A 26777-nucleotide genomic window follows, 5' to 3' on the forward strand; every position below is an offset into this window, starting at 1 on the left:
CTTTGTTACCTACTATTTTCTCCTTATACATCCATCCTGGGGGCGATCATTTCCTTGTTCTGCTTTTCTTACAATTTACATGATGAAGACTCCCAAATCTTCATTATTTGACCTTTCCTCACTACTCAGTTTTACACTCAGATTTCCATCCGTTTTATAGCAAACTGACTCTTGATGGTCTTACAGTCCCTCATGCTCAATGCCCCTAAAACTGAAATCCAATTATTTCCTGTCTGCACTAACCTTCATCTTTTAACCCCTCTCCTCGACATCCTACATGACATCCTCCCTCCCTCCTCCACTGCCACAAATTTTGGGGTTACTGTTTCATTACTAGATGAGGCTGGACTCATTCATTTCGAACACAGATAAAGCTGCATGAAAATATCTCTTTAGTATATAAAGACAGTCCTACCTTCCAATCAATACTTCAAAAAACATTTTAGAAAGCATGATCTATGACCAAGGTGGACTAATGCAACAGCTTCCTTGATGGTGTCACAAAGTTATCAGTTTCACAATGAGTACTCTTGCCCATGCATTACCAAATATCAACCTTCTCCAATAGTCTAAAAGTTGGTTGATGCTCAGACAACAGCATTACCCATTTTAAGCTTCTTACAGTAGTCTGCAAAGTAGTCCACAACCTTCTCAATCAATCAAAACATTTGTAGAGCGCACTACTCACCTGTGAGGGTCTCAAGGCGCTGCTACTGCTCGAATAGCCAGGTCTTGAGAAGCCTCATGAAGGTTAGTAGTTCCTGGGTCTGCCCCAACTCCCTGCACACAACCCCACTTCCAGTATACCTACTAGGCCCTTGCCACTGAAATGCCACCCTCTGCCTACAGCTGAAGGCCAGTCCCACCATTCCTTCTCTTAAGACCACATTGAGAAATACGTTGTCGATCAGTAATCCAGTTTTTAAATCTGCCTCTTCCTCCTCACCCAGAACCTATGATAATCTGAAGTATATCTGTCTTATGTAAAATAGATGTTTGTCTCGTCACTTCATTCTCCTATAAACGAGTGTCCAGGCTCCCTACCTCAATCCCACAGCTTTGCGGCATATGTTTACCAGTACAACTGATTTTTGACTTAAGTAACATCATAACATGTTCATTGGTAAAATTGATAGTTACTGCTAAATGAATCAATAAAACATAAAGTTTGAGTCCAAACCCATCACTTCTGTCTTCTACAACACTCCGACCACAAGAATTTGGTGTGCTCACGCATGTCCTTTGCCTTTCCCGTCTTTCACAGCTAGCACAGAAGTACAACCCCCAGAAGGAGCTGGAACTGAGGCAGTGGATTGAAGAAACAACTGGGCGTAACATTGGGGCAAACTTCATGGAGGGCCTCAAGGATGGTGTTATCCTCTGCCAGTAAGTAGTGCCTGCATATTATGTGGTTTCTGCTGCGTATGTAGGCGTTGTCAATGAATATCACCTCAATGCCACCCCTTGGCTTTAACAGCTCTTCCTCAACTTAATTCCTCCTCATTAGAAAAATATATCCTCTACACCTTAATATTTCCCGTTACCTCATTACCTCACTTTTCTCCAATACATTCTTTATTACTCCTAGCATCACTAGCTAGCCTTTGTCTTGCTAGTTACACTCCACCAGCCCACTTTGAACTTTGCCACCGTTTCTACTCGCTTTCAGTACCTCCATTGATGCCACTACTTCTGTACTCCAAGGCCGCCAGTCAATTCACTTTCCTGAACCAACCTGCAATGCCACCCTTATGCCCCCTACTGCAACCTTGCTGTGCCACCGTTAACCTGTCATGGAAGACAGTCAGCTGGAGGGAGCGACTGCCATTTTTAGGCACCCTCGGATCTCTTTCTCTGTCTAAGGAATCTTTTACCTCTACATTTTCTACACTTTGGTGCGCCAGAGTGTGAAATAAGTCAGGGCAGTTAGGATTTAAAAACAAAAAAATCTTGACATTTGGTATAAAGGACCATTATACATACATATCCTTAATGTGTATTACAATATACTTGCCCGGTATGGGCAGTTTGTTCATGACCATTGCTGTTACATTTTGATGTACTTAGATTTATGGAACACATGTGACAAAACAGGTCGTCCCCCCTTGTATTCATACAGCGTATCTGGCATGTCTATAGAGGTGGACTGCCCGTCATTACTCCGTATGTAAGTGACATGTGGGCACGCCTATATCAATGCTATACGGGGTCCGTGTGCGATTCTATGGCCAATAGTATTCCTTTGTCTTATGGTTTTTTTCTCGTTATGTTCTGTAAATTAACCAAAACAGTATAGAACAACTGACTGACAGCATCTGGCGGTTGTGGTGCATTTCAGCATTACATTCAATTAAGGCCTAAATGTCTTTGGGAGAGGCTGCTATGTGTCCTTTTATCCATCTCTCCCGGCCCCGCCCAAGGGTGTGTTGGGGCGAGGAGGGATGGGTGGTCTTGGTTTGCGGGTCTGTTGGGAGGGATCGTTGCTGATCAGTTTGCAGGCAGTAGGGTAGTGGGTGGGTTGACCTGAGACAGTTAGGAGTTAGTTGTGTAGAGTCTAGGCAGGAGTAGGAAGGGGCTGGAAGTGAGGACAGCATGCAGCATTTCCCTGTGATCTGTACATGGCAGGAGGCACCTTAGGATATTGTGTGCTGCTCTGGAACAGAGCTAACTACTTCATTCAAGGAGACAGGGCTGATGCATCCTCCCAATGGCATTACTAGGCTGCTGCAAGCCTTTCTTTCCTTCAGAGAAGCTCCGAGGCCGCGTTTCTCTGTGCCTCACTGAGTATGTGGCTTTCGTTTTTCACTCGATTCAGTCAGGTGCTCATTGAGCTCTATGAGGTGTGTAGAAACTCTCAGCGGTGGGTTATCAGTAAACTCTGAGGTTGTTCATAAACTCTCACATGAAGAGTGTTCAGTAAACTCACAGAAGTGAGGTGCTTAGCAAACTCGCAGGAGTTGGATTTTCAGAACACTCTCAGACGCGGATTATTTAGTAAGATCTCTGTCGAGTGTTCATTAAAATTTCTCAGGGTGGGTTGCCTACAAACTCTCCCAGATTTCGGGTGTTCAGTAAACTCTGACAGGAGTCAGGTGTACTGTAAAGTTCCTCACACCAGGTGTTCAGTAAACTCTCCCTGAAGCTGGATATTCAGTTGATTCCCTGGAAGTTGAGTATTTAGATAGGCTCTCATAAATAAAGTGTTTAATAAACTCTGCGATGGGATTTCCAATTAACTGTCTCTGATGTCGGCTTTTAAGTAAACTCTAATAGGCAAGAGTTCATCAAACTGTCAAATAACGATAATTTAGTTAACTCTCGGAGGCCAGGTATTTCGCAAACTCTTCCAGAATTCGGGGGTCCAGTGCCTCTCAGACGTCAGCCAGAAATGTAAATGTCAAGGTACTTATAGAGCGCACTGTCACCAGACGGCCACCTTGCGGTGTCGCCTTTGCGGTTTCCTGGCGCTGATACTCATACCGCTGTGGAACCCCTCCTGGCTTTCCCTGTGAAGTGTCCACTCCTGGGCACCCCCAGGGTGAAGCCAGGCATCCTTAGCGCTGTTGGGGCCGGTGTGGAGGCTAAGCAAGCTATTGCCCAGAGTTGCAGCGCGGGGCCCGTGATTAGAATAGGCACCGAGGCTAGAATAGACAGGTCCGAGGAAATTGAGCCCGAGCCCCGCCGAGGCGGGAATCGAACCCTGGTCCTTGGCCAGAACTCTGCTTCAGGGTCTGCCGCTCTAACCATTGAGCCACACTCCGCCAGGTGTTCAGTAAACTCTTAAAAGGCCAGTGTTCAGTAAATTCTCACTGAAGCTGGGCTCAGTAAACTCTCTTTGATACTGGATGGTCAGTAACTTCTCCGGGAGGCCAGTTGGAGAGTAAACTCTCTCAAAGGTTGCATCGAGTAAACTCTTGGAGGTTCGGGTGTCAATACCTACTTCTGGAGATCACGTGGTTATGTCTTGGTGCTTAGTAATCTCTCACAGAAAAGTGGGGCTCACTAAATTCTTTTGGAGGTTGGGTGCTGAGTAAACTCTCTTGGAGGGCCATTCTTTAGTAAACTCTCTTGGAGGTTCAGTCATGTCTCGAAGGTCAGGTGGTCAGTAAATTCACACAGCAACTGGGTGTTTAGTAAACTCAAGGTCAGGGGTTAAATAGACTCTCTGAAATCGGTGCTCAGTAAACTATGACTGAAGATAGGTGTTCAGTAAATTCTCTGGTGCGGGGTGTTCACTGATCTCTTTCGGGCATCAGGTGCTAAGTAACCTTTCTCAGAGGTTCGTGCTCATTGAACATTCTAATAGGTCAGCTGCTTAATAAACTTAATACTGAAGTGTTCAGAAACCTTCCTCTGAGATCAGCACTCAGTAAATTCTTTTGCAGGATAGGTGCTGAGTAAATGTTCCCAGATGGTGGGTATTCAGAAACCTTCATTGGGGAAGGAGTGCACAGGAACCTCTTGGATGTTGGGCATCCAGTAAACGTTGAATATGGCATAAATTTGCTTGAAGTTTAGGTATTCAGGTAACTTTCACAGAGGTTACGAGTCCAGTAAACACTCTCTGAAGTTGGATGTTTAATAAAATATCAAGCACTCGTCTTCTGCAAGATCGCTCAGTAAACACTCTTAAAAGCTCAGCACTGTCTTTTGGCACTTCTTAAAATATGCTGGAGTTCAGGCACTAGGTAAGTTCTTTTGTGAAGGGTGAGTGCTTTGCGAGGTTGGATGCTCATCAATTTCTATTGGAGTTTTGGCGCTTTTGGCAGTCAGATCCTCCATAAATGAAAGGGAATCTTTGGAAGCACAGGCATTCGTTGATCAGTGGTGCCCATGTAACATCACATTTCTGTACCAGACTGCTATCCATCCCAGAGTTAACCTGCCTATGGCAACCCGCCATTGTGCCATTCACTTTCCTGTGCCAGCCTGCAATAATATGATTTTTGTCTCCAGTTACGAACCTTCCATGGCAATACTTTCCTCGCTGCAGCAATATGCTCATCAGGTTTCTAAGTGCAAGGGCAACTATCTTCTGTTTCTCTGTCCCTTCTAGGCTCATCAACAAGCTGCACCCGGGCTCTGTGAAGAAATTAAACGAATCCACGCAGAACTGGCACCAGGTAGGAGTGAACACCTACCCACTAATTCTACATCATGTGCCACACACTTCAATGGAGTCTGACTCACCCCATATCCACTACCCTCATACACTTCAAGTGACTCTGACTCATCACTATCCTCATAGACTTCAATGAAGTCTGACTCATCCCTCATCACTAGCCTCATATATTCCACAGCAAGTTCACTCATTCCCATCAATGCCCTCAAGGACTTCAGTGACATCTCACTCTTTCTCAAACACTGGTCTCATACACTTCAATGGAGGCTCATTCTTCCCTCACCAGTGGTGTATCACTCATTACATTACCATGGTCTCAAATACTTCAGAGAAGGCTCAGTAATTCCCCCGTAGCTATCCTCACTCACTTCAGTGGATTCAAAGCCACTCACCATCACTATCCTCATACACTTCATTGAAGCCTCACTCATACCCCATTACTGGTGTCGCACTCGTTCCTCAGCACAATCCTACCTATCTGATTCTTCACAATGTGCCTGCCTCGTGTGTCTCTGTGTTTCCCCCTCTCAATGTACCCACATAGTCTAATGTTCCTCTCTGGTGTCATCTTTGACTAGTGTCTCTCCTGCCTTAGCCTCAACCTCTTATGCCCCGGATTAAACCCCCATGTTTCCACACGAGGATTACTGCTGCCAGGGGTTGTGGTAACTTCCGAGTAGGTGTCTGGGGTGGGGACTGAGGGTGAGAGAAAGGGTAAACAGATTACAAGTGTTGAGGGAATAAAACGCATTAATCAGTGTCTCGGTGCTAATTTCAGCATTGTTCCCAATGAGAGCTCTTTTTCTGCAGCTTTTTTTATCTTTTTGGATCTAACCCACCCTGTCTATTTCAGCTGGAGAACATTGGTAACTTCCTAAAAGCCATCACAGATTATGGGGTGAAACCCCACGACCTTTTTGAAGCCAACGAACTCTTTGAGACCTTCAACCACACTCAAGTGCAGTCAACTCTGCTGGCCCTAGCCAATGTGGTGAGTTCGACACCGGAAGAGTAAGCCACGTAAAATTATGTTTCATGTTAGAGTTAGAGGTGAAGTACAAAATGGGGTTAATGGGAGGTATAATTGAAAAGTAGAGAGGACGTGGAAGTAGTTTTACTGTGTGTTCTATGTACAGATGCAATATAAGGTATGAGAAAAGTTCAAAATATTTCTTAAGAAAGAAATTCGTTAAATTCTGTGCTCCTCGCAGATGACTGCAATCAATGTAGGTTTTTTTCACCTTCATTGAGCAATTCACACACTACCAGACAGAAACCGGACTGCACTCTCTTGGGCCTCCGTATCCAAATGGCACTCAGGAGATTCCAGCCAGCATTCCATGGAAGAAGGCAGTGACGTAAGTCAATTCCCCCCATCCTTAAAGACCTAGCCAGAAAAACATCCCCTTTTCTGCCCATCAAACAAAAATATCAATACCAGTAATTTAGGCTAGAATACATAGAACGACTTAACAATACACAGCAAAAAAATAGGAGAAGTAAGCTGGAAGTGTATTAGGGACAACCCAGGAAGGAATAGCAGGGAGAGGGAAAACTAATTAGAATCTAGTGCAATCTAGTACCTAATGCAAAAAACACCAAAGGTCACTAATGATGACACATGGGTAACAAGGAAATCGCCTAATCAAGGTTGTCAAATAGTATTGCATCTTCTATTATTTACACAGAGAAGGTATCAACAAAAACTGATTGTTCTTATTCCTCGCTGCATGAGCTTCTTTGGGGCCACTGTTGCTTTTTGTTAGCAGATGCTTTTGAATTTACATGAACAGATCAAACCTTTGTGTCTACAAATATGTCCCTGTGTGACTTCACACTACCGGTGGATCTCACAAGTGGAGATATACAGCAGATCTTTCCTGCTTCCAGCACCACCACATTCTTTTTCATCTCTTTGATCTTGAAGGGTCAGAAGCTCCTTTCTTCACAAGCCATAAAACTTCACCTCACACTTTGCAATCTCCACCTTGCAGCAGAGATCATACCAAACCCTGTCCTTCTCTTGATGTTTCACTATTCTTGCACTCTTTCTTACATCCTCAGCACTCACCATTATTTCCCTAAGTGTAGCCACCTAGAATTCAACTTGGTCAAGGTCTTCCGTCCCCTCATGACTGATACCCCTATGACACTTTGGGGTGTGGTAATGTGTGCCCACAATGTCTCACTCAAACCTGCTACCAAAAGCACCATTTGTTGCAAAGCTCTCTGTACACATCACTTCAGCATGAGGTTCTTGACTTCTGCCAATGTATTAGCCGTCAGTAAATACAATGCTGGATGTTGCCAAGATATTGACGGACCCTTTAAAAACTCACAGATCTGCTCTGAGATAAACTGTACTTCATTGTCCGTTACAGTAGTCCTGGGAACACCTTCTTTGGTAAACACTTCGTAAACAAACACTTTTATTGTGTGACTGGCTACAGAATTCAAACACTTTGTCATGACACACTGAGTTGCATAGTCATCTAAAAATACCTCAAACCTCCATGTTGCCTGCAAGACATCAAAAGAGCCTACTATATCTATTGTCAAATTCTGCCAAGGCTCCACTTGAACTTGCACAGGCAACAAAGGTGCCTGTTTGACCAGCTTTTGACGCAAACACCGAACCTTCTTTCGAAACCGCATCCACCATTCTGTCCATACCAGGTCATCAGAATGGTTCTTGAAGTGTCGCCTTGGTCAAATACCTGCCAGGATAACCACTGAGGGTAGCATTTACCAACCTGTACCTCACCCTTTCTGGATGGATTCTCCTTTGAACTCTTTACAACTCAGCCTCCATCAAGCACACCTCGTCCCTCACAACACCATACCATTTCACTGGAACAGCCAGCACGACAATCTAGAGCCACTCATTCACCACATACTCTCTTATCTTCTTACACACCAAGTCTTCAACCTTGGTCTTCTCCAATTTTTCTCATTAAGAGCACCAGGTGCACCCACAACAAGGCAAAAAATCTTCCTAACCCGTCATCAGCCAACTGTTGCATGGACAGCAATCTGCAGCACCATTCCTACAGCCTGCCCAGTACTGTACTGAAGAGTTGAATTCTTTAACACCCTCTATCTACCTACCAATCCTTGGTGTTGCATGTTCGCTACCCTTGCATGAAAATACACACACCCCTGGGCAAGCCCATAGATAAATCTGAAGTACTCCATAGCCTAGGTGGATGCAAGAGCTTCACACTCTATCACCGAATAGTTAAATCCTGCATCCCTCAGTGCACAACAAGAAAAGTCAGAAGAAGCAAAGGCACATATTTTTTCTTCGTCATCATCCAGTTGGTCCAAAATCACACTAAATACTTAAAGTGTAGAGTTGCATCCATTGTCAAATTAGTCCTTATATGCACATTAAATGCCACAGGTGAGGGCATTCTTACAAAATCTAATTTTACCTGCTCAAATGCCTCTATGCATTCTCTTCATCATACTAACTGGAATGACCATGCAAGGGAAAATCCTTAGCACCTACAAGGAATCAGGTGAGGTAGATTTCCGTCAGAACAATATAAGTCTGTTGAAGAGTAATTAAAAGCCACTCTACCCAAACGTATTGAGAATGTACTGATAGAAGACTCTGTCCCACCATCTTTCTGTTTAGGCAAATTAATATTAAAAACCATGATAAACTGAATCATAGCAGATTCATACCTCAAGATCTCAGCGGTTTTATTCTGTCTTGACAATTGATGACAAGCCCTCACGTCCTCACAGAAACAATAAAAACAATTTCCATGAAGGATTTCTTGATACTTAAGGAGCATTCGACTTTGTGAGATGGGATCTTGTGTACATAGCTCACAAAATTGATAAATGGACTTTACCAGGATTCACTGACGACCATAATCTTTAATGCAACAAGAAGTTAGTTATAGCGCAACCTGGGGCCCCATCAAGTGTGCCCCAAGTGCCTGACTTTTTGCATCATTTATAGAGCTCTTTGCTATATTCCTATGACATGCAGCTCAGATTACTCTTGCCTCAGCCGTCTCCCTAAAAATTCAAGGTTTTGCAGATGACTTTATACAATTTTTGCGAGCAATAGAGACAAATAGAGAGCAAGCTCGGGGGGGGGGGGGGGGTGGGGGTCATCCAAGAATATACATTATTGGAAGGGTTAAGTATGAATGCCGCAAATACAGAAGTTCTACTATAACTTTAACAGCATGGCATAAGACCTCCTGCCATCATTAAGGTGAGAATATAATCTAAACCCAAAGAGGCATCTTGGCATAAGAGTGATAGAAAATGTAATAAATGTACACAATCCTGATTTTACAGGCCAAAGGCAGTGCTTGACTGATGGAAGGTGTTGCCACTATCTGTAGTAAGAAGATTTTTTTTTTTTTTAAATTGACATTTTCAATACAACATTACAAACCCTTCAAACAGGCCAGTTATATATCATAAACACAGCAACCTATTACAGGTGAGTCCACTGCATACACAATAAGAACAAGAAAGAAATGAGTTCGCAGCATCACATCCGCCATCCCTAAGGTCCCATACATAATGTATACACTGTTCTGGCCCTGATGTACTCATAACTTAACATTGGCAGGAAAAAAATAAAAATACAGAAATGTGCCTTTCTTCTCCTCTGCCTAAGAGGGCCAAAGCTAATAGTGCACTTCCTCCTGACCCCCCAATTAAGCGACTTCTAAAATATACAGTATACCTGAAAGTGTGTCGAGGACACAATGCATCTACTCGGCCAGCTTTAAGGCCTCCACCCACTATGTATCAGCCGTATCGTGTGTTCTGGCTGACCATGCCAAGAATGGGTCCCAGATGTTCCGGGGTCTAGAAGCAGGAGGCATCAACTCCCAATACGTGCTTAACTGTGTGTGCCCATATGTAATGTCCCTTACCCAGTCCTTGATGGAGGGCACCCTCCGCCTACCCCAATTCACTGCAACCTGTCGTTTCGCATACAAGAGGAGGAGGGCGTGCAGTTTACGCAACTTAGGTGGCGTGTCCTTTACATAACCCAGCAAGCCCAGCACCGGAGATGGCGTCAGTGCAATCCCCAACATGTCATTAACTGCATCAAAAATTGCCGCCCAAAACACAGCTATCTTGGGGCAATGCCATGCCACATGCAGAAATGAAGCCAGCTCAAATCCACATCTCCAGCAATCACTTTCAGCTCGAAGTCCCATACGATGAAGACCAATCGAGGTTCTATAATATCTATGCAAATATTTAAAGTGTATCAAGCGTAATTTATAGTTCGGGGAGAGCTCTGACAATTGCCCACAACAAAATCTCCATTGCTCTTCTGTTATATCTACCCCCAACTCCGCATTCCAGTTATGAAGAGAGTGTGGTTTTATGATCGGAGCTGTATCTTGCATGTGCGAATATAGACGAGTAATCAGTTTCCGCGCTGAAGGAAACTTCAATAGGTTATCTAGTGCTGACATAGTCGGTGGTGCCCTCGGGAAATCCTCCCCCAAAAAACGACACGCCGTTCGGATTTTATGATATAGGAAGAGTTCAGCAAATGGCACCGCCCGTCCCTCGATCTCGGCAGGCGGAGGCCGAAATGTATCTCCGGGGTACAGGTCTCCAAATGTCAGGAGCTTCATTTTTGCAGCCAGGGTCCCACCAAGACTATCCTGCACACAGGGCATCATTGGGTTCTGCGGCAAAGGGAGTAGTAAGAAGACTTTCGTTAAATAAATAAAAATGTGCCTGCTTTTTGTTTTCTTTTTGTCTACTCTTCCGTGTATCTTCTATGATTTTTTAAACAAATTGATAGTCTCTTTAGTCTTTACTAGTTTCATATGGGGAGGCAGAAAAGCAATAGTTAGTGTACAACATCTCTACTAACCAAAGGGGGAGGAGGAATAGATAATGCTACACTACAGCATCCCATGCATCAACTTAGTCATGTTTCCCGAAAAATCTACGCAACCACTATTTTGATAAATCTTTTACTGGATCCATAACAAGAGAGATAGGGAGTCAAGTTACTTATTTCTTACTAAGAATGTGAAACCCGAAATTCATTTGGTATAGAAGTCTAGCATGTATTATTTATTTAAAAGCACAGAGGGGCAGTTTTCGAAGAACAATTCAGTTACAACAGAACATGTTCATAAAGACACCTTCCAGCTGTAGTCTGAGGAATCAAAGTACCTTGGACAAAGCTACTAGGTAGGAAAATACTATGGCAGAAAGAGTCTAAAAGGTCTGTTTTCATTTTCAGGAGGTTTGGAATTATCCTTATGAATATCGCAATCTTGTACCACAGTTTGGGGTTTTGGAAGAAAAAGATTGCTTTGCAGACATGATTTCCTGGGTTTTTGAGACCTTGAAGTCGGTCTTCCTTTTCGTTTTGTTAATTTCGGTCTCCCTGTCGGTCAGTGTCAGTCTTGCTTTTCCAACTGTTAGTTTCTAACTCCCAGTGATGGGTAGTTTTTCTTGCAGGTAGCATGGTAACCCCGAGTGTGATATGCGGGCCATTTTGAAACTGATATTTGCTTCTACAGTAGCCAATGGTGCTGATTTAAGATTGGGGTAATTCGATGTTATTTCTTTGCATCCACACCAACCCTGCTACATCATGTAGGGTGGCCTCAAGGGGGAGGATTGCGGATGTGGACAGCCATGCTAAACTGCATTGCTGCTGGCTATATGGGAAAGTACCGGACATTGAACAGATAATCTTAAGCATTCTGGCGCGATGAAGCTCTTAATTTTATTTAAATGGTGCAGGTGGTATGTAGCTGTCCTCACGATATATGTTCGTTGAAATTTAGGTTCTTTTTCATACAAAATTCTGAGGATTTTGCTACTATAGCAATTTTAGGTGAAATTCCTAATGGGGCAAGTGCTTGAAGCCAGGTGGGTGAATGTCTTTGGAATGGAGAACAATAAATTAGGATTCAGTTTAGTGTCCTGTCAAAAATTCCACTTGACAACTCAAAATGGAAGCCTTTTACTATTGGATCCAACAAATTGAGCATGGCAATGAAATATGCTCACTGGGATAGAACCAATGACAGGCAACCTAGGAACTATTTTTAATAACCGCACCCCCCATCCCCCCCCCCCCCAAAATAGCAACAAGTACAAATGAGAAAGGAAAACGGTTCTGATCTAATTAATTGGTCACAAACAGGCTGCTTTTTAAGAAAGGTCAGAGACATAAACATTTCTTAAAGTGGGCTGTATAGAGGTGATGGCCTAAGAAGAGTATTTAAGGGTGCGTCATTATACTTATGGCCTAGAATCACATTGGCTTCCTCATGCTCCTCATCCACTTCCTGGACTTCTTCCTTCACTTCCTCATGCTTCTTCTCATCATGCTGCTACTGCTCCACCGCCCATATGGTCCTTCTTCCCCTCCTCTTCATCGTCGTCATCATGATCACCATCCTGCGCCTCCGCTTCCTGGTCCCTTCCCGATCTTGTTTTTCCTTTTTCTTGTTTTTCCTCTTGGAACTCCTTCTGGTCCTGGTCCTCTGCCGGGACCACATTCTCCTCCTGGTCCTCCTCTTCCTGTCCCTAATCCTTATCCCCCTAGTCCACCTTTTTCTGCTTTTGGTCCACAACTGGTCTTTCTGCACCTCCTCTTTCGTGTAGGTTTCTCAGTTCTCATCTTTTGGGTCTTGTTCTCCTTCAGATCTCGATCTTGTTACCAGTCTTTCTGGTTCTGCCTCCAGTCGTCATCCTCATGGAGGCCCATGTCCTGATTCTCCTGGTTCTGTCTTCCTGGCCACTCTTTTTCTAGCCCTCATGGCGGTTGGAGATAAATATGGTGACTTGGAAAGAAGTTAATGAATTTCCTGCCAGCGTAATTGTGAGTGCCAACTTCAGTAGGATCAGGTGTTTTCTTCTTATATGGTTTTCTATGTACCTGTTTTTCGGAACATGCTTAATGACAATTTGCCAGATCTGTGCAACTGGATACATATGGTCATGTCCGCTCCTGGAAAGATATCAGAGGCAGAATTTTCTCCACAAAGGGGAATGTTTAATCGAAGCTATTCTCCTTAACACTCTTTCTGCTTTGATAGGAAGTGTAAGAAAGACAAGCTATTTCAATTTAATAGTCCGTAAGTCGGTCTTTTCATCAATGTTGGTGGCTAAATCAGTAAAGACTGATGATATGGAGCCACTTAAAATGAGAAACGCATACAGGTTAGAGAGAGCTCTTACTCTTAGAAGTAACGTTGCAAAAGACTGGGGAGGTTTACTCATAATAACAGATATGAAGGGCATTAGGGATAATTGAAAAACATGAAATCACTGTAAAATTTGATGTGTTGCTTGGTCATAGCAACAATTTCCTGTATGATTTTTAGATGGATATGAAGGTATGCATTTTATATATTTGTAGCGTCACATCATGTTGATCTCGTTTTGTATTCTTAAGAATTGCAGTATTTTTTTCTATGAATCAATCATTTCTAATTTACAAACAACAAAAGAGATTTGAGGATGGTGGGCTAGCCTCCCAGGTACAGTCTACTCTGTGTTTGAGCCGTCCAAGATCATTGAAATGAGTATCACCAAGTTGGGATAATAGCTGTTATGTACAGTGCTTTGAAACTAGAAGCCAATATCTGTTAGTGCTATGTGCACACCAAAATGCTAGGGTGACCAGGTCTCCCTCTTCCTATGGTCTATCATAACCTCTTCTTTTCACCATGCAGGCCAAGACAAAGGGTGCCAAAGTGGACATTGGCCTCAAGTATTCAGACAAGGTGGAGCGCCGCTTCCAGCCGGAGAAACTGAAGGAAGGCCGTAACATCATTGGACTACAGGTATGTGCGCCCGGCCCCCATTTACTTGCCTAATTTCCCACTCCTGCTTGATGCCAAATTTGACTCAAGCTGAGTTCCTTTGTAAAATATGGATTTTCAGAAAAAAATGGGTAAATGCTGAATTTGATATAGCAGAAACTAGTTACCAGTGCAGGACGGAGCTTGGCAGTATTCAATGTAGACATGTTGGAGTATCTGGGCAATGTGTACAACATGAAACCTCTACTCTTGAGTTATCACCACCACCAACACCATTCCTCATTTATGCACTGGAAGATGGGGCATGATCTGTTTGTTGACATTGCGAGTTCTTTGAGGCCTTGACAAGAGGCACAGGCAGCACTAGATAAATGATACAATACAAAAAAATACAATTGTGCACATTTTGGTTGAAAGTGTTGGGTGCGATAATTTTATAATTCAGGGCAAGTTACTTGATAAATGGGTACACAGTGTATTAACGTGGGAGACTCACACATTCAAAGCAGAACCAATCAGTTAACTGTGAACTATGGCGACATCAAAGTCAGACTGGCCTGGTGGGAAATGGGATTGTTGGTCAGGAGAAAGTTATCTCTGAAATATCAGTAGGGCAGAAGCGGTAGGAAACTCTTGCCTCTGAAAGGCTGCGACTCTGTAGACCCTGTAACTGTCCAACCCTGTACACGTACACTAGGAATTGATCCTTTTTGTGAAAAGTCCTGTTTCAACTCAACAGCCAAGCAACATGCTGAAACTTCCACTTCTGTGAACCTGGGTCAGCTATGGACGAGGTCTGTTCCAAAGACCTTTCCAGCTTCCAGCGTGCTGCCTGGTGTAAAATGTTTTAACACCCTATCAGAGGCAGTAGTCATTATATAAATGCAATTACAATACAATATGAAGACCAGTCTCTCACGAACTCCTTGTTGTCATCTCTACTGAAACCAGTGCCTCATCTGACAGGGCTCTAAAGAGCATAGAGAGCTTACAAATTCACTAGTAGAACGTATGATTGCTTGAGTCAATAACACATCTCTGACATGAGGGCCCGATACATAAGAGAGTATAACCTATAGACCTGGCCAAGGGAATTGTGCGATTTTTAGGTTTCAGAATTTTCGATATAATTATGGATTTTCCTTATTAGACACATAATTCGTCACGTCAACTGCAGCATAATTTGCAAATTTTAACAAAATAACTAATTTTGTTTTTATCTCAAATGGAGCAAAGTTACTGAAAACGCAGCGACGTGTTGCCACTCAGACGGTGACACGCTATTCTAGGAGGCGTTTTTGGTGGCGCTTTGCTGCCATCTGCTGGTTTTTTGTAGTGCTACCATAGTAAGTCCCTACTCAACTGACAAGGACTTCTCACTGATTTTCCACTCGGGGGAGTAGAGAGGTTATCCTATAGACAGCGTATTCTGTTTTGCCGGCCTCATGTAGTTATGATAAAAATAAATAAAAACATAAATAGAATTACTCACATACATAAAGTGGTTTTAGAACAGTTCTGATCCAAAGGTCTGTGTAGATGTCAGTCACTTTTGGCTACCGCCCACCCCAGCATAAAGCATGGGCCTATGGGTAAAGTTAGCCCACTTCAGCCATTGCACTCTTGCACTGTGAGTGACGAAATTTTTCCTCATCATGTGTGCACAACCACTAAAAGCCGTGCCCCTCAGTGCAGGAGCTGGTGGGTTAATACTTCACTTAGTAAATGCCTTTTCCCATTCTTTTTTTTTTTTTTGCCATCTTTGTGTCTTTAAACTGTCTCACGTTACATTACTACAAAGCCAGTCCTATGCGTTAGAACAGTGAGAGTTACTTTTCATAAAGTGTCCTAAAAACTAAAAACAAATGGTTTAGAAAGCCTTATTTTTTTTTACTTAGCTCTTCTGCCAACGTAGGTCTTCTTCTAAATACGGGTGTTCCATTGTAGTTGCACTAATAGACTATTATTCACAATTGGTATAATACAAAATGGACATAAAAGCAACCTGCCTCTATGTTCTTGGCACTGACTTTGCCACCTGTGAAGCTAGGGGCAAAGAAACTAGAGTAAATGCTTGGAGTTGTTTCTTTAAATGCACATGAATAAACCCACAGACCAACAACCACTGGGCTAACCAATGACATTGAGTTCTAGAGCAGCATGCTGCCTGACATAAAGTTATTAAACTCCTCCTCACGAGTAGTAAGTGTTTGTAAATGCAATTACAATACAACGCAATATTTACATAAATGTTGCTTACCTCTTTTTAGGGTCAGACTCCTGCCATTTCAGCGAATTAGGGATGGTGAGAGGTGTGCCAAGTGTGGGAGGGGGCGAGGCATTTGGGGTTGGTTTGGCTTGACTTGCGCTGCTCTTTCTGGTTTCTTCTGGACATTAATTTCGATGCTCCACAGACCAGCAACCAGCTCAGCTCTGCAGCACAGTAATCAGTGTCTTAAATGGACCTATACTCAGCTATACTGAGCACCAACACTTCTGAATTTTTCATCCGTTAGTATCAGAACTTCTCTTTAGCCAGGAAGAGTACCGGTACTCTGATGGGTAGCATGGCAGTCTCAGGTTATGTATGTCTGCCAGTGCTGGACAGGTGCAGCTCTGCTGCTGAAGAGCTTGTAAGCGCACCAAGCCTCTGTGTAGTATTATGCGGAATAGCTGCTGAAGACTTCAGCAGCGTTCATTTGAAATTCTCTTGACTGTCAGGGGTTGGAGAGGGCCTGCTACACTCTATGATTAACAGCACATGGTCTATTTAGGCCCTGCGCAGTCAATGACCCTATGCATCTTGTGCCATGCACTGCATCCTGAGGTAGTGATGAGTGTGACTTTCTGTGGCCAGGCCTGAGTAGGGAAGGCTGTGACCGAAGACAGTAGATGCATGTGCGCCTCGTAGAGGCAAATTGAGTGTTTTTCGCCAGTAGAAACATATTTTTCATGAAACAGAAACACATCACCCGTCGCCAGAATCTATTTGTCATAAAACACAAACATATTAAATGGATTGAATGCTGTGCTTGAGTGGCGAGTTTGCAAGTACCTGTACTGTGTGTGCTGACATGAGAAGTGAGGGCATGTTCGTGTCCAGTGCCCAGTATCAAAATGCTGTCAGCGCCCCCACCAACCTACACGCCCAGCTCTGCAAGCCATGTATCAGCACTCTGCAGACAACAGACTATAAAGGTAAGGAAGCGGAGTGGCCTATCAGGAAAATAGAGACAGTAGAATTGCTTTGTAGTAGGTGGCAACTGGGGCCCCCCAGATCTGGTGCCATTTTCATGGGGAAGGGTTGTTGCAACACAGATCAAGAGTCAATGGTGCAGGAGTTGCCATCAGAGTGGTTGAATGACCATGAAAGTTTTAAAAGAAGGAAGTGCAGCATCTAGAAGGAAAATGGCTGAGCCAGAGGAAAGACATCAGACAGTTAGGACTTGAAGTGTACAAGTGCATTTCGTCTTGTGGCTTTGTTAAAACTTGCCAGTGGGCCCTTTGTCGCCTCAAACCTGAATTTGCCTAGCTTGTACATGCCTGTCAATCTCACAATGCCGGATCTCCAGGCTCTCCGTGCCGAGCAAGCTAATTGCTAATTCGTGCATTTGTGACAGCTGCACTCCTTTTAAGATCTCGGCTCTAGACAGCGCATGCACTGTCTCTAAAGAGACATGTTGTATATACTTTGTGGGCTTCAGCCTGCCCATAGGCTTCCCATTTTCTGGCATCATAGTTGCCCTCCTAATCTTTCTCCCCATTTTGTCCATGGCATGATGCATGCCTCTTCCTTTGTTTAGCCCTCCCAAGAGCATAGACCAATACTACTATCCATCCACTCCTCCCATATAATGACCATTTTAGGAACTTCTTTTTTCTTTGTTTAAGAGTCCATCTCAGGAGCAGTTGTGTTTTCACTCGTTCTGAGCGCCATGCTGTTTCTTTAAACAGGCCTGTAAATTATGTTCTTATCTCATTTCTTGTTCCGTTCCCCAGTCACCCTCCTCCCACTGTCGCTTTCTCCATCCCGCGTTCCTGTGTCTGGTTGCCCTGTGTTTCTCTAACCATCATGAAATTGCTCCCTCCCTCCCCTCATGGCTGCTTGCCCTGTGCTTCTCTGACATTAATGGAAAAGGCCTGTAAATTATGTTCTTATCTTGTTTTTCAAGTCACAGCTTGTTTTTCAATTACCAGGAGATCATTCGTGGGGAGAGAGCGAGAAAGTCAGCAATCCCCTCCATGGTCTCCATTGCCTTGCAAGGTCATGTGACCACTTCATTTCAGCTGCCCTTCACTCACTCATTCTCAACCCCTCCCCACCCCTGAGATAGTTACAAAAAACAGGAACACGACATAATGGGCTCACTGGTTACTAATGAAACAGGCTGCGGGAAGGGCTTGTTTTAATTCACTGGATGGTCATTGTAAAACGCCACATGCCACCAACTGCACTCCTAGGCGCTGGAGTGCATCTGTATAGTATTTGTTTTGTGGCTTAGCATACAGCGCACAGTACATCAGCAATCGCCCCCATGGTCTCCATTGCCTTGCAAGGTCACTTGACTGCTTCACTTCAGCTGCCCTTCACTCGCTCATTCTTACCCCCTCCCCACCCATGCGCACAGTACGTAAGCAAGCATATGGTTTGTTATGTTGTAGAATCACATGTTAAAAAAGAAATGATCAGTAAAAGGCTTATTGCAAGATAAAATAAACAAAGGTGTTTTCAACTGACGGCACACACGCCTTTGAGATGTAGGTTTGGGATATGTTGATGCCAGCACCCAAGTAAATTAACATTACTCAGATTATGAAACTGCAACCTACCAGTAGCACGAACAAGGCACTATGTACATGCACAGTCTCTAAGCCCCGTGCAAATTATAATAACAACAGTGGTAAAAAAAAAAAAAAAAATACAATACTATTACATAACACTTTAAGTCTGACTTATCTAAGTATTGCAAGAATTTGTTATTGTTACACAAATTAACAGGATTAATTTTATCAAACTCAGAACGTCCAAAGGTCGAGTTAGCCCTGACAGGATCCGGCCATGTGGCTCAGTAATCACAATATAGTGGCCAGATGAGCTGGCTTACCACTTTCTTGCAATGGCCGTGACATCTAGGTGGTCGTTTTAAATCCAATTCACTGACTGGAAGGGAGGTGTGGTCGGACTATATCCTGTTTATGTCAAACCAGATAGAGACACCAGTGACCCCAAAAACACCTGTAGTAAGAAGAGGGAATAGATTTAATAAAGGATTCCTGAATTTGAATCTACGCATGCAATGATCTCTGCATTTTGATGATTGTTGGCCGTGATACTTTCAGCCAGTTGGATAGGTCAGTGGGTTGAGTGCCTGCAGCAGACATGTGTGCAGCATGCAAGTCACAAGTATGAATTGCACTAAGGAAGATGATACCTTCTGTTCCTGAGTGGGGAACGAAATAAGTATCATGATTTTACTAGGTAATTTTGGCAGCACTCATTAAAGGAAATTGACACATTTCATATTGTGTTTTGCTCTTTATCAAATAGTAAATTTAATTTGGGATGACTTGTTCATGTATGCCCTTGGTTACACAACAGAGTAACAGCGCATCAGCTGCAGGCACTTAGGTGCTGCATCTGCCTGGGGAACACTTACCATCTGGCCATGCAATGCTGAAACACATTGACAACGCCAATAGCTCTTGCAGTGCCGAGACCAATTGGCTTTGCCAATGCTTATTTATAGCTTGAAAAGCACTGCTTTTGGTGCAACTACAGCCTGGGCCGGCCCTGGTTGTGACTGCACTTGGGCACCTAAGTAGAAAGCAGCTACCCTTATGCTTTTTGAAGTAAAGATGCACACACTGCACTGGACATGGGAGGCACATATTGATATGCTGCCTGTTGTTACTCTGCTTCTAATCGATGTGTGTAAACTCTGCCATGCTGAGGAGCATTAGAACTTTGGGAAAGCCCACCTTATTTTTCCAACGCAGTAGCATTGAGGCCAATGCGCCATGCAACAAGTGAATTGCATTGACACAAAGCAGAGCAGATGAGCGAGGGAGATAGAGAATGCATGCTCCCCTCTCGAAGGCTAGGAGAGAAGGGAGATAGGAAAGCAAGACAGAGAGAGAACGAGACGGTGGGAGATAGTAAGCTAGACATTGGATAGAAAGAGACAGGGGAGAATGATATACGTTACATAGGTATTAGATACAGAAAACGGAAAATGGGAGTGGAATGGGAGAGACATGGAAAAGAAAGAAGTGCAAGGAAAAAGGAAGCCTAGGCATAGAAGGAAGATGAAACATGCAAAATAGAACAGGGGAGTAAGTGCAAGTGAAATATAGGGGACAAACCAGAGGATAGAGGGTCAGAGGAAAGAGAGAAAAAGGAAAGAGACGCATATTAAACACAGAGGTGGCAATGTGAATTAGAGAGACTGCAGGAGGGAGTCAATGAAGAGCTCAGAGTGAAGAGCGACAAAGGAAAGAACATCTCTGATATGCTTTGGTAAAAGACAGTTTATAATTGAACACTTTGCCATACATACTTTTACGTAATAGACATAGTCACCTCTTACAAAATATGCCTGGCAAGCATTATACCACAGTAGTGCATTTATTCTATTGCAAAATATATGGCCCATTTCTTAGCATGTATGATATGGCACAACTGTGCATAATCCTTTCTTGTGCGTTGGAATTTAATTTCTTTCCTTTTATCATGTTTGAATTTATACTTTTTAAATTAAAGTTTTCCATTTATCTTGTTGAGATAATTACAGAAAATACAAGACATTAAAAAAAAACCAGCACAAAAGATACCAGCAGTGTCTTACATCAGCAAGTAGAGAACCAGATCACCTTATCGGTGGCGTACATGGCCTCCGTTTCCGGCAGTCTTGCAGTATCATTACATGCATTCTTATCTACAACATCTGATGTTAGGAGATATGACACAAAAGGGGCCAAAGAGTCTTTAGGTCGCGATGCACAGGGCAGTTCCTCTGCATAGGATTCTAACCGAGCCTTACAATACACTGTATCTGTTTTCCATTCATCAAATTTGGGAACCCTCCTCCCGCCCCAGCACATTGACACCCTTCGTTTTACAAGAAACAGTGCCACAGCCGCAAATTTATGGTTCACTGCCTGGATGGGCTTCATGAGGCCGAGGAAACAGACCGAGGGTGTGCATCTCGCCTCCTCCATCACCATATCTGAGAGGGCCTTTGTCACCTCCCTCCAATACCCATGAACCAAGGGCCATTCCCAAGCTAAGTGCAAGAAACCCGCCGAGGGATTCCGGCAGCATCGACAACTTGCACCTTCCCGTAAACCAAATTTATGTAGCTGTACAGGAGAATATTACTGCTGCTGAATTATTCTTAGATTGCAGTTTGATATGAGTATACCTATTGAGTCGCAGCAGAACTCCTAATCTTCTAGTGCGATTGGCTGGTCTAAAGCCACGCTGCAGGTATCCAGAGCAGTGGTGGGCTGTTCAAACAATTCGCTCTGGGTTGTAGAGCCTAGTTATCAACTTCTTGTGGGCGGTACAAGTGAGGAGTATCTGCAAGAACCACAGGGTCTCTAGTTCTTGTGGGAAGGAGGGGAACAAGCTCTTCAGCGCCAGTCGCAGCCTGTGGTATATGAATTGCAAAAGTGGGGTTGCATTATGCATGCCCACAATGTCCCTGAATTCCAGAAATGTCCCCTCAAGATATATGTCCCACATCGACCCTATACTCAACTTGACCAACTGGGCAAGTGCCTTGCTCACCTGTGCAACTGAGATCGCAGGGTGATGCATTAACGGTAGAGCCGACACATGAAAAGGGAGCTTATTAGCACGAACAGCTAGTGCATGCCAAGCACGTAAAGTGCAGTGTGTAGTGTTAATTTATGTGGTCCGGGTGTCCGTATTTACATGTGTCAGTATAGCTTTGGGGGGGGAATGGAGTGGGTTGCGTCACTTTCAATCGCAACATGTGGGCTATATTTTGTGGGGTAGTGCCAGTAGTGCACAAAGTGCACTTGCCCACACAAGTAATACAAATAAAGATGAGGGGCACTAAACCCTCCCCACCTATATGGGAGCGTGAGTGTCTGCCAGCAAAGCCGGGGCTTCTTGCCCGCCCAGGCGATGGATTTCATGGAAGATTGTAGCATTTTGCAAAAAGCTTGGGACAGCAGTATGGGAATGTTCACAAAAAGATATAAAAACCTGAGAAGCACTACCATCTTCATTATGGCCAGTCTATCAGCCAGTGATAGGGGAGGGCGTATCAAACAGGATATCTGTTCCTCAAGCCTTGCGCTGGCAGTGCTGTAGTTCCGAAGAACGATAGTTTCAGGGTCCCTATGTACCCACACCCCCAGATATTTGACTGGCTCAGCGCAACACTCAAAGACATAATTCAAAACCGGGGGGGGGGGGGGGGGGGGGGGGGGTCCGTACAAGTTGTTAGTGGGAATACGGTCGATTGGGACCAATTAAAGCTCAATCTGGAGTACCATTTATTTTATGTATTCTCTAATGACTGGCGCCAGGTTGACTTCGGGGTCTTGGACGTATAGCACCATATCGTCCGCATACAGGGATATGGATATATACCGCTGTCGAAAACACAGAGCCGCTACTGCATTTTTCTATCTTATTACACATGCTACGGGCTCCAGTGCTAGTGCAAATAGGATTGGGGACAACGGGCAGCCCTGTTGTGTTCCCCTGTGTATTCCTAGTGCCTCTGGGGTGATCCCATTGACCCTGACCCTCGCCGTGGGATCAGTATACAACAGATGGATCCACCGAAGGAACACCTGAGGCATCCCTATGCAGGACATCACTACAAACATGTATGACCATGTATAGAATCAAAGGCCTTGGCGGCGTCAAGTAGCACCGCCACTGCACAGATAGAGGGATCCAACTGATGGAGAACTGAAAAGGGCGTGCGCAGGTTATGGGCAGGGGATTGGGAGGGCACAAAACCTGATTGGTGTGGCAGTACCAGTGATAGCAGTAAAGGCTGCAGGCCAGTGGCCACAATCTTGGCAAGTATCTTCACATCTGTGTTAATTAATGAGAGTGGGCGATATGAGTCACATTTTTCAGTTGGCATCGAGGGTTTTGGCAGTGTTATTAGCAGTGCTATCCACACTGTTGGTGGTAGGGTACCTTTCTCGTACGCCTCTTGGTATAATCCGCAGAGATTTGGTATCAACAGTTCCAAATACATTTTATAAAATTCACTGGGGAGGCCGTCGCTACCAGGAGCCTTCCCACTTGGAAGTGAGCATCTTTAATGTCCTCCTCTGTTATGGGCTGCAATGAGAATTCCCTTTGCCCCGGGGGCAGCCAGGCAAGTGCAATATCAATCAAATATAATGTTGCTTCCCTCTCAGGGGCAGAGGTATGAGCGCTGTATAGTTGGGTATAAAAGTTTACAAATGCATTCGCAAAGGAGGGGGTATCATAGTATGTGCACTTCTCTGAGCGGTCAATTTTCATCACCTGTGTGTGGCCTCTGGGCCCTTTTATCTTTGTTGCCAGGTGCCGGCCGGGGTTCCCGCCATCCCCATATGCCGGTGCCACCCACTGCTTAGACATATAGCATATTTCTTGCTCTGCTGTGTCATTATATTCTGTGATGTGTGTACGGATGTTAGCTAATGTCTGGGGTTCCAGTTGAGTTTCATACTCCTGCTCCAGTTCCCGCAAGGTGGTGTCCTGGGTACTAAGTCGAGCGCGGACTGACTTTAAGATACAGACACCCCTGATGGTGACATTGAAGGCCTCCCACAGCGTACCCTTCTCCTTAACCATGCTCTCATTGGCCACAAAACATTGTCAGATTTCAGCTCTGACCCCATCGCGGAATCCAGCATCCAGCAGTGCCGATGCCTGCAGCCTCCACTGGAACTGGCGAGGCGTGTGTGTAGCGATCACACGGACATGAGTACTGGACAGTGATCTGACAGTGTTCACGGCATTTGTCGAATCTCAACTATCCATTTGCTTACTTCTTTTGTGACTAACCAGTTACCTAACCGAAGTGAACGTGTCCTCCTTTGATTTGGAGTGTCGCACCCTCCTGGCATCCAGCAGGCCATACTTCTTCATACCCTCCCTTATTATGCGACCAGAGTTCTTAATGTGCTTGTCCGCAGTACGGATCTATCCATATCATGATCGAGATAGACATTGAAGTCCCTCCCCAAATCCCTGCGGACTGTTGCTTTCCCAGCAGCTTAGTCCACAGTGCCTCAAAGAAGGCGGGGTCATCTACATTAGGTCCACATAATTTGGGTGACTGGTGTGCCGCCCAGATTACTCTTTGCCAGCACATATCTACCCTGATCATCTACCTCGGAGTGTGTCAGAGTGAAGGGCATCCCTTTCTGGATCAGGAGCAGGACGCGTCTAGAGGATGAAGAGTACAAGGATGCTATGCGTACACCAGCCCATTTGATCCCTACCCCATTGGCCGTCTGCGTGGTGAGGAGAGTCTCTTGCAGGACTGCCATGTGTATTGCCTGTCGATATAGCTGGGCAAAGACTTGCCGGACCTTCCTGGGGTTGTTTAAACCCTGCACATTCCTTGTGAGAAAGTTAAACTATCCTATGGACTGGGCCATTGTGGCTGCTCGGTAATCTATCGCATTATGTTTGGTTTTACACTCGCGATGCAGTGTCGGGTCTTAGTGATTAGTAATATCGTATGAAGCTGGGATCACAGAAAACAATCCAATATCCAACCCCCCTCCCACTTTAGCACAATAACTTTTCCTAAAGCCATCCCTAGTAATAGAAACTAAGAACCCCCAACTGACAAACAGTATAGTGACTAGTCGCTGCAAAGAAAAGGAAAACCTAGTTTGGAAGCCATGTGGGGAGCACCCTCAAGGGGTAGACAGAGGCTGGAAACCCTCCACATGTACAGAGGTGGCCAGCCATCAGCTCAGCAGCTTAGTATGACAGGAGCGTATTCTCAGTGGAGTACCGTCTAGGTGCTATGGGGCCTGTCGGCATCCCCCCACCAATTATGAGGGTCCGAAGCACTATACAAAAAAGGGGAGTGTAGCCCAAAGTCATATGCTGCAATTGCTCGCCTAGACTAAGTGTGAGGAGTAGCATGCGGCAAATTATAAAACAATATCACCGTGCTCAGTGGATCAGTTCCCAGCAGGCATCCAAGTGGAGCAGAGTACATTTGTCCGGCAGCAGCCTGGGGTGGGTCTCCCCCTTGCCCCCCAGCAAGAGGATTGTTGCTTTAACAGTCCTCTGTAATGGAGTCCAGGCTTGTAGGGTTTCAGTTGGATCGCCTGATGGTTTCGACAAAGTCCATGGCCGCTTTTGGTGTGGTGAAAACTTTCTGCATTCCTCCATGCTCTATGCAGAGGCGGGCTGGGTATAACATTGCATATGCTACACCAGCCTTTTGCAGTTTCTTCTTTGCTGGTAGGTATTCCCGTCTAGCAGACTGCACCGCCGCCGTGAAATCCGGATAGAAGGCGAGGCTGTTGCCGTGGTACTGGACATTTCCTTGTTCTCTAGATAGGCGTAGAATCATGATGCGATCTCGATAGTTGAGTAGTTTCACGATTATTGGTCGCAGCGGAGCGCCCTCTCCACGATTAGCACAGGGGACAGGTGCTCAGAGTCAAAGATGCCCTTAATCATTGTCTCTATGTAGTTCTCCAAGCGGCAAGTCTTGGTGGAGTGTGGCAGCCCATTATGAGGATGTTGCTATGGCATGATCTTCGTTTTTGGGCGGGATCAGCACCAGCAGCTTATCCATATTTAGCTATTTTGCGGCTATCACGTGCACTTCATCCTCGGTGGACCATATGTGCTGTACCGCTATGTTCAAAGGTGAGGCATGTTTGTCTAGCTTGGTTGTCTAGCTTGGATGTAATAGAGTCCATTCTGAGATTCATATAATCGATTTTGCCATCAATAGATTGAAGACTGTTTTGCATTGCAAGCAATGTTGCCTCCAGCATAGTGATAGCCTTGGTTGGCTGGTCCTGCTCAGAGTCTGAATGGGCATGCTGCTGTACTCGAGGCATGTACCGCCATTTGAATGTGAGCCGGGCCTCTTATTTGTCATTTTTTTCCATGGTGGATGTGTTTGTAGGTACTGCCAACAGCACTCTGGTGGTATACGCAGCTGTTCATCACTTACAGGCTTTGCAGCGTGAAGAGGCCCAGCTCACGCCTGAGCAACACTGGGACCGGGATCCAGGCATAGGCCGCTCTCCCTCGGTGCGGATGTTGATAATGGGGCCAGGCCCCGGCCTACAGTGAGTCCTCAACTCCTTTCATTGGCCTTAGGTGGTCAATCAAGTCCCAGTTGGTCGTCGGGTCACCTTAGGCAGCTCTGTTCCAGCCCGGCCCTAGCAAGTAGAGTAAGCTCATGATCCAGGCCCCACGCAGGCCCCCGTCAGCAGCCGATCTCTGCCTGTGCGGCACACCGTTCTGCACTTCTGGTGTTTCCCCCCACCCGCTGTGGGTGTCAGTACACAAAGTGCAGGATCGTTCTCATCCCGCAGGGGGCAACTCACGGAGAACACAGCACGGCAGAGCTCCGACTCGGCCACACTGCTGGATACCACAGCCCAAGCCGCCCGACATACTTGTGGCCCTGCTGTCTTTAAATCGTTACAGAGCAGAATCTTTGGGCTCGCGGAGCACAGACAGCATTGAGGGCAGACCCACCAGCAGAACCCTGACTGGACACCCTTGCGGATACTTGGGGCCAGAAGCGTGTTAGAGGGACCCTGAAAAATGCCAAAAAATTGCAGAACAGCCTCCTTTAGGGCCTCAGCTTGCTGGTTTGCTGCCAATA

General features: G+C 44.9%; 1 protein-coding gene across 1 annotated transcript in view; it reads left to right on the plus strand.

The window, feature by feature from the left end:
* Positions 1-26777, plus strand: part of CNN1 (calponin 1) — a 169940-nt gene that overhangs the window by 131112 nt on the left and 12051 nt on the right. The window contains exons 2-5 of the mRNA XM_085600576.1: positions 1265-1386; positions 5057-5123; positions 5976-6113; positions 13828-13938. Coding sequence (XP_085456702.1) covers positions 1265-1386; positions 5057-5123; positions 5976-6113; positions 13828-13938 — 438 coding nt within the window. The remainder of the gene's footprint in view (positions 1-1264; positions 1387-5056; positions 5124-5975; positions 6114-13827; positions 13939-26777) is intronic.

This window comes from Triturus cristatus, chromosome 4_2, assembly GCF_964204655.1.
Source record: "Triturus cristatus chromosome 4_2, aTriCri1.1, whole genome shotgun sequence".
In the NCBI taxonomy this organism is placed as follows: domain Eukaryota; kingdom Metazoa; phylum Chordata; class Amphibia; order Caudata; family Salamandridae; genus Triturus; species Triturus cristatus.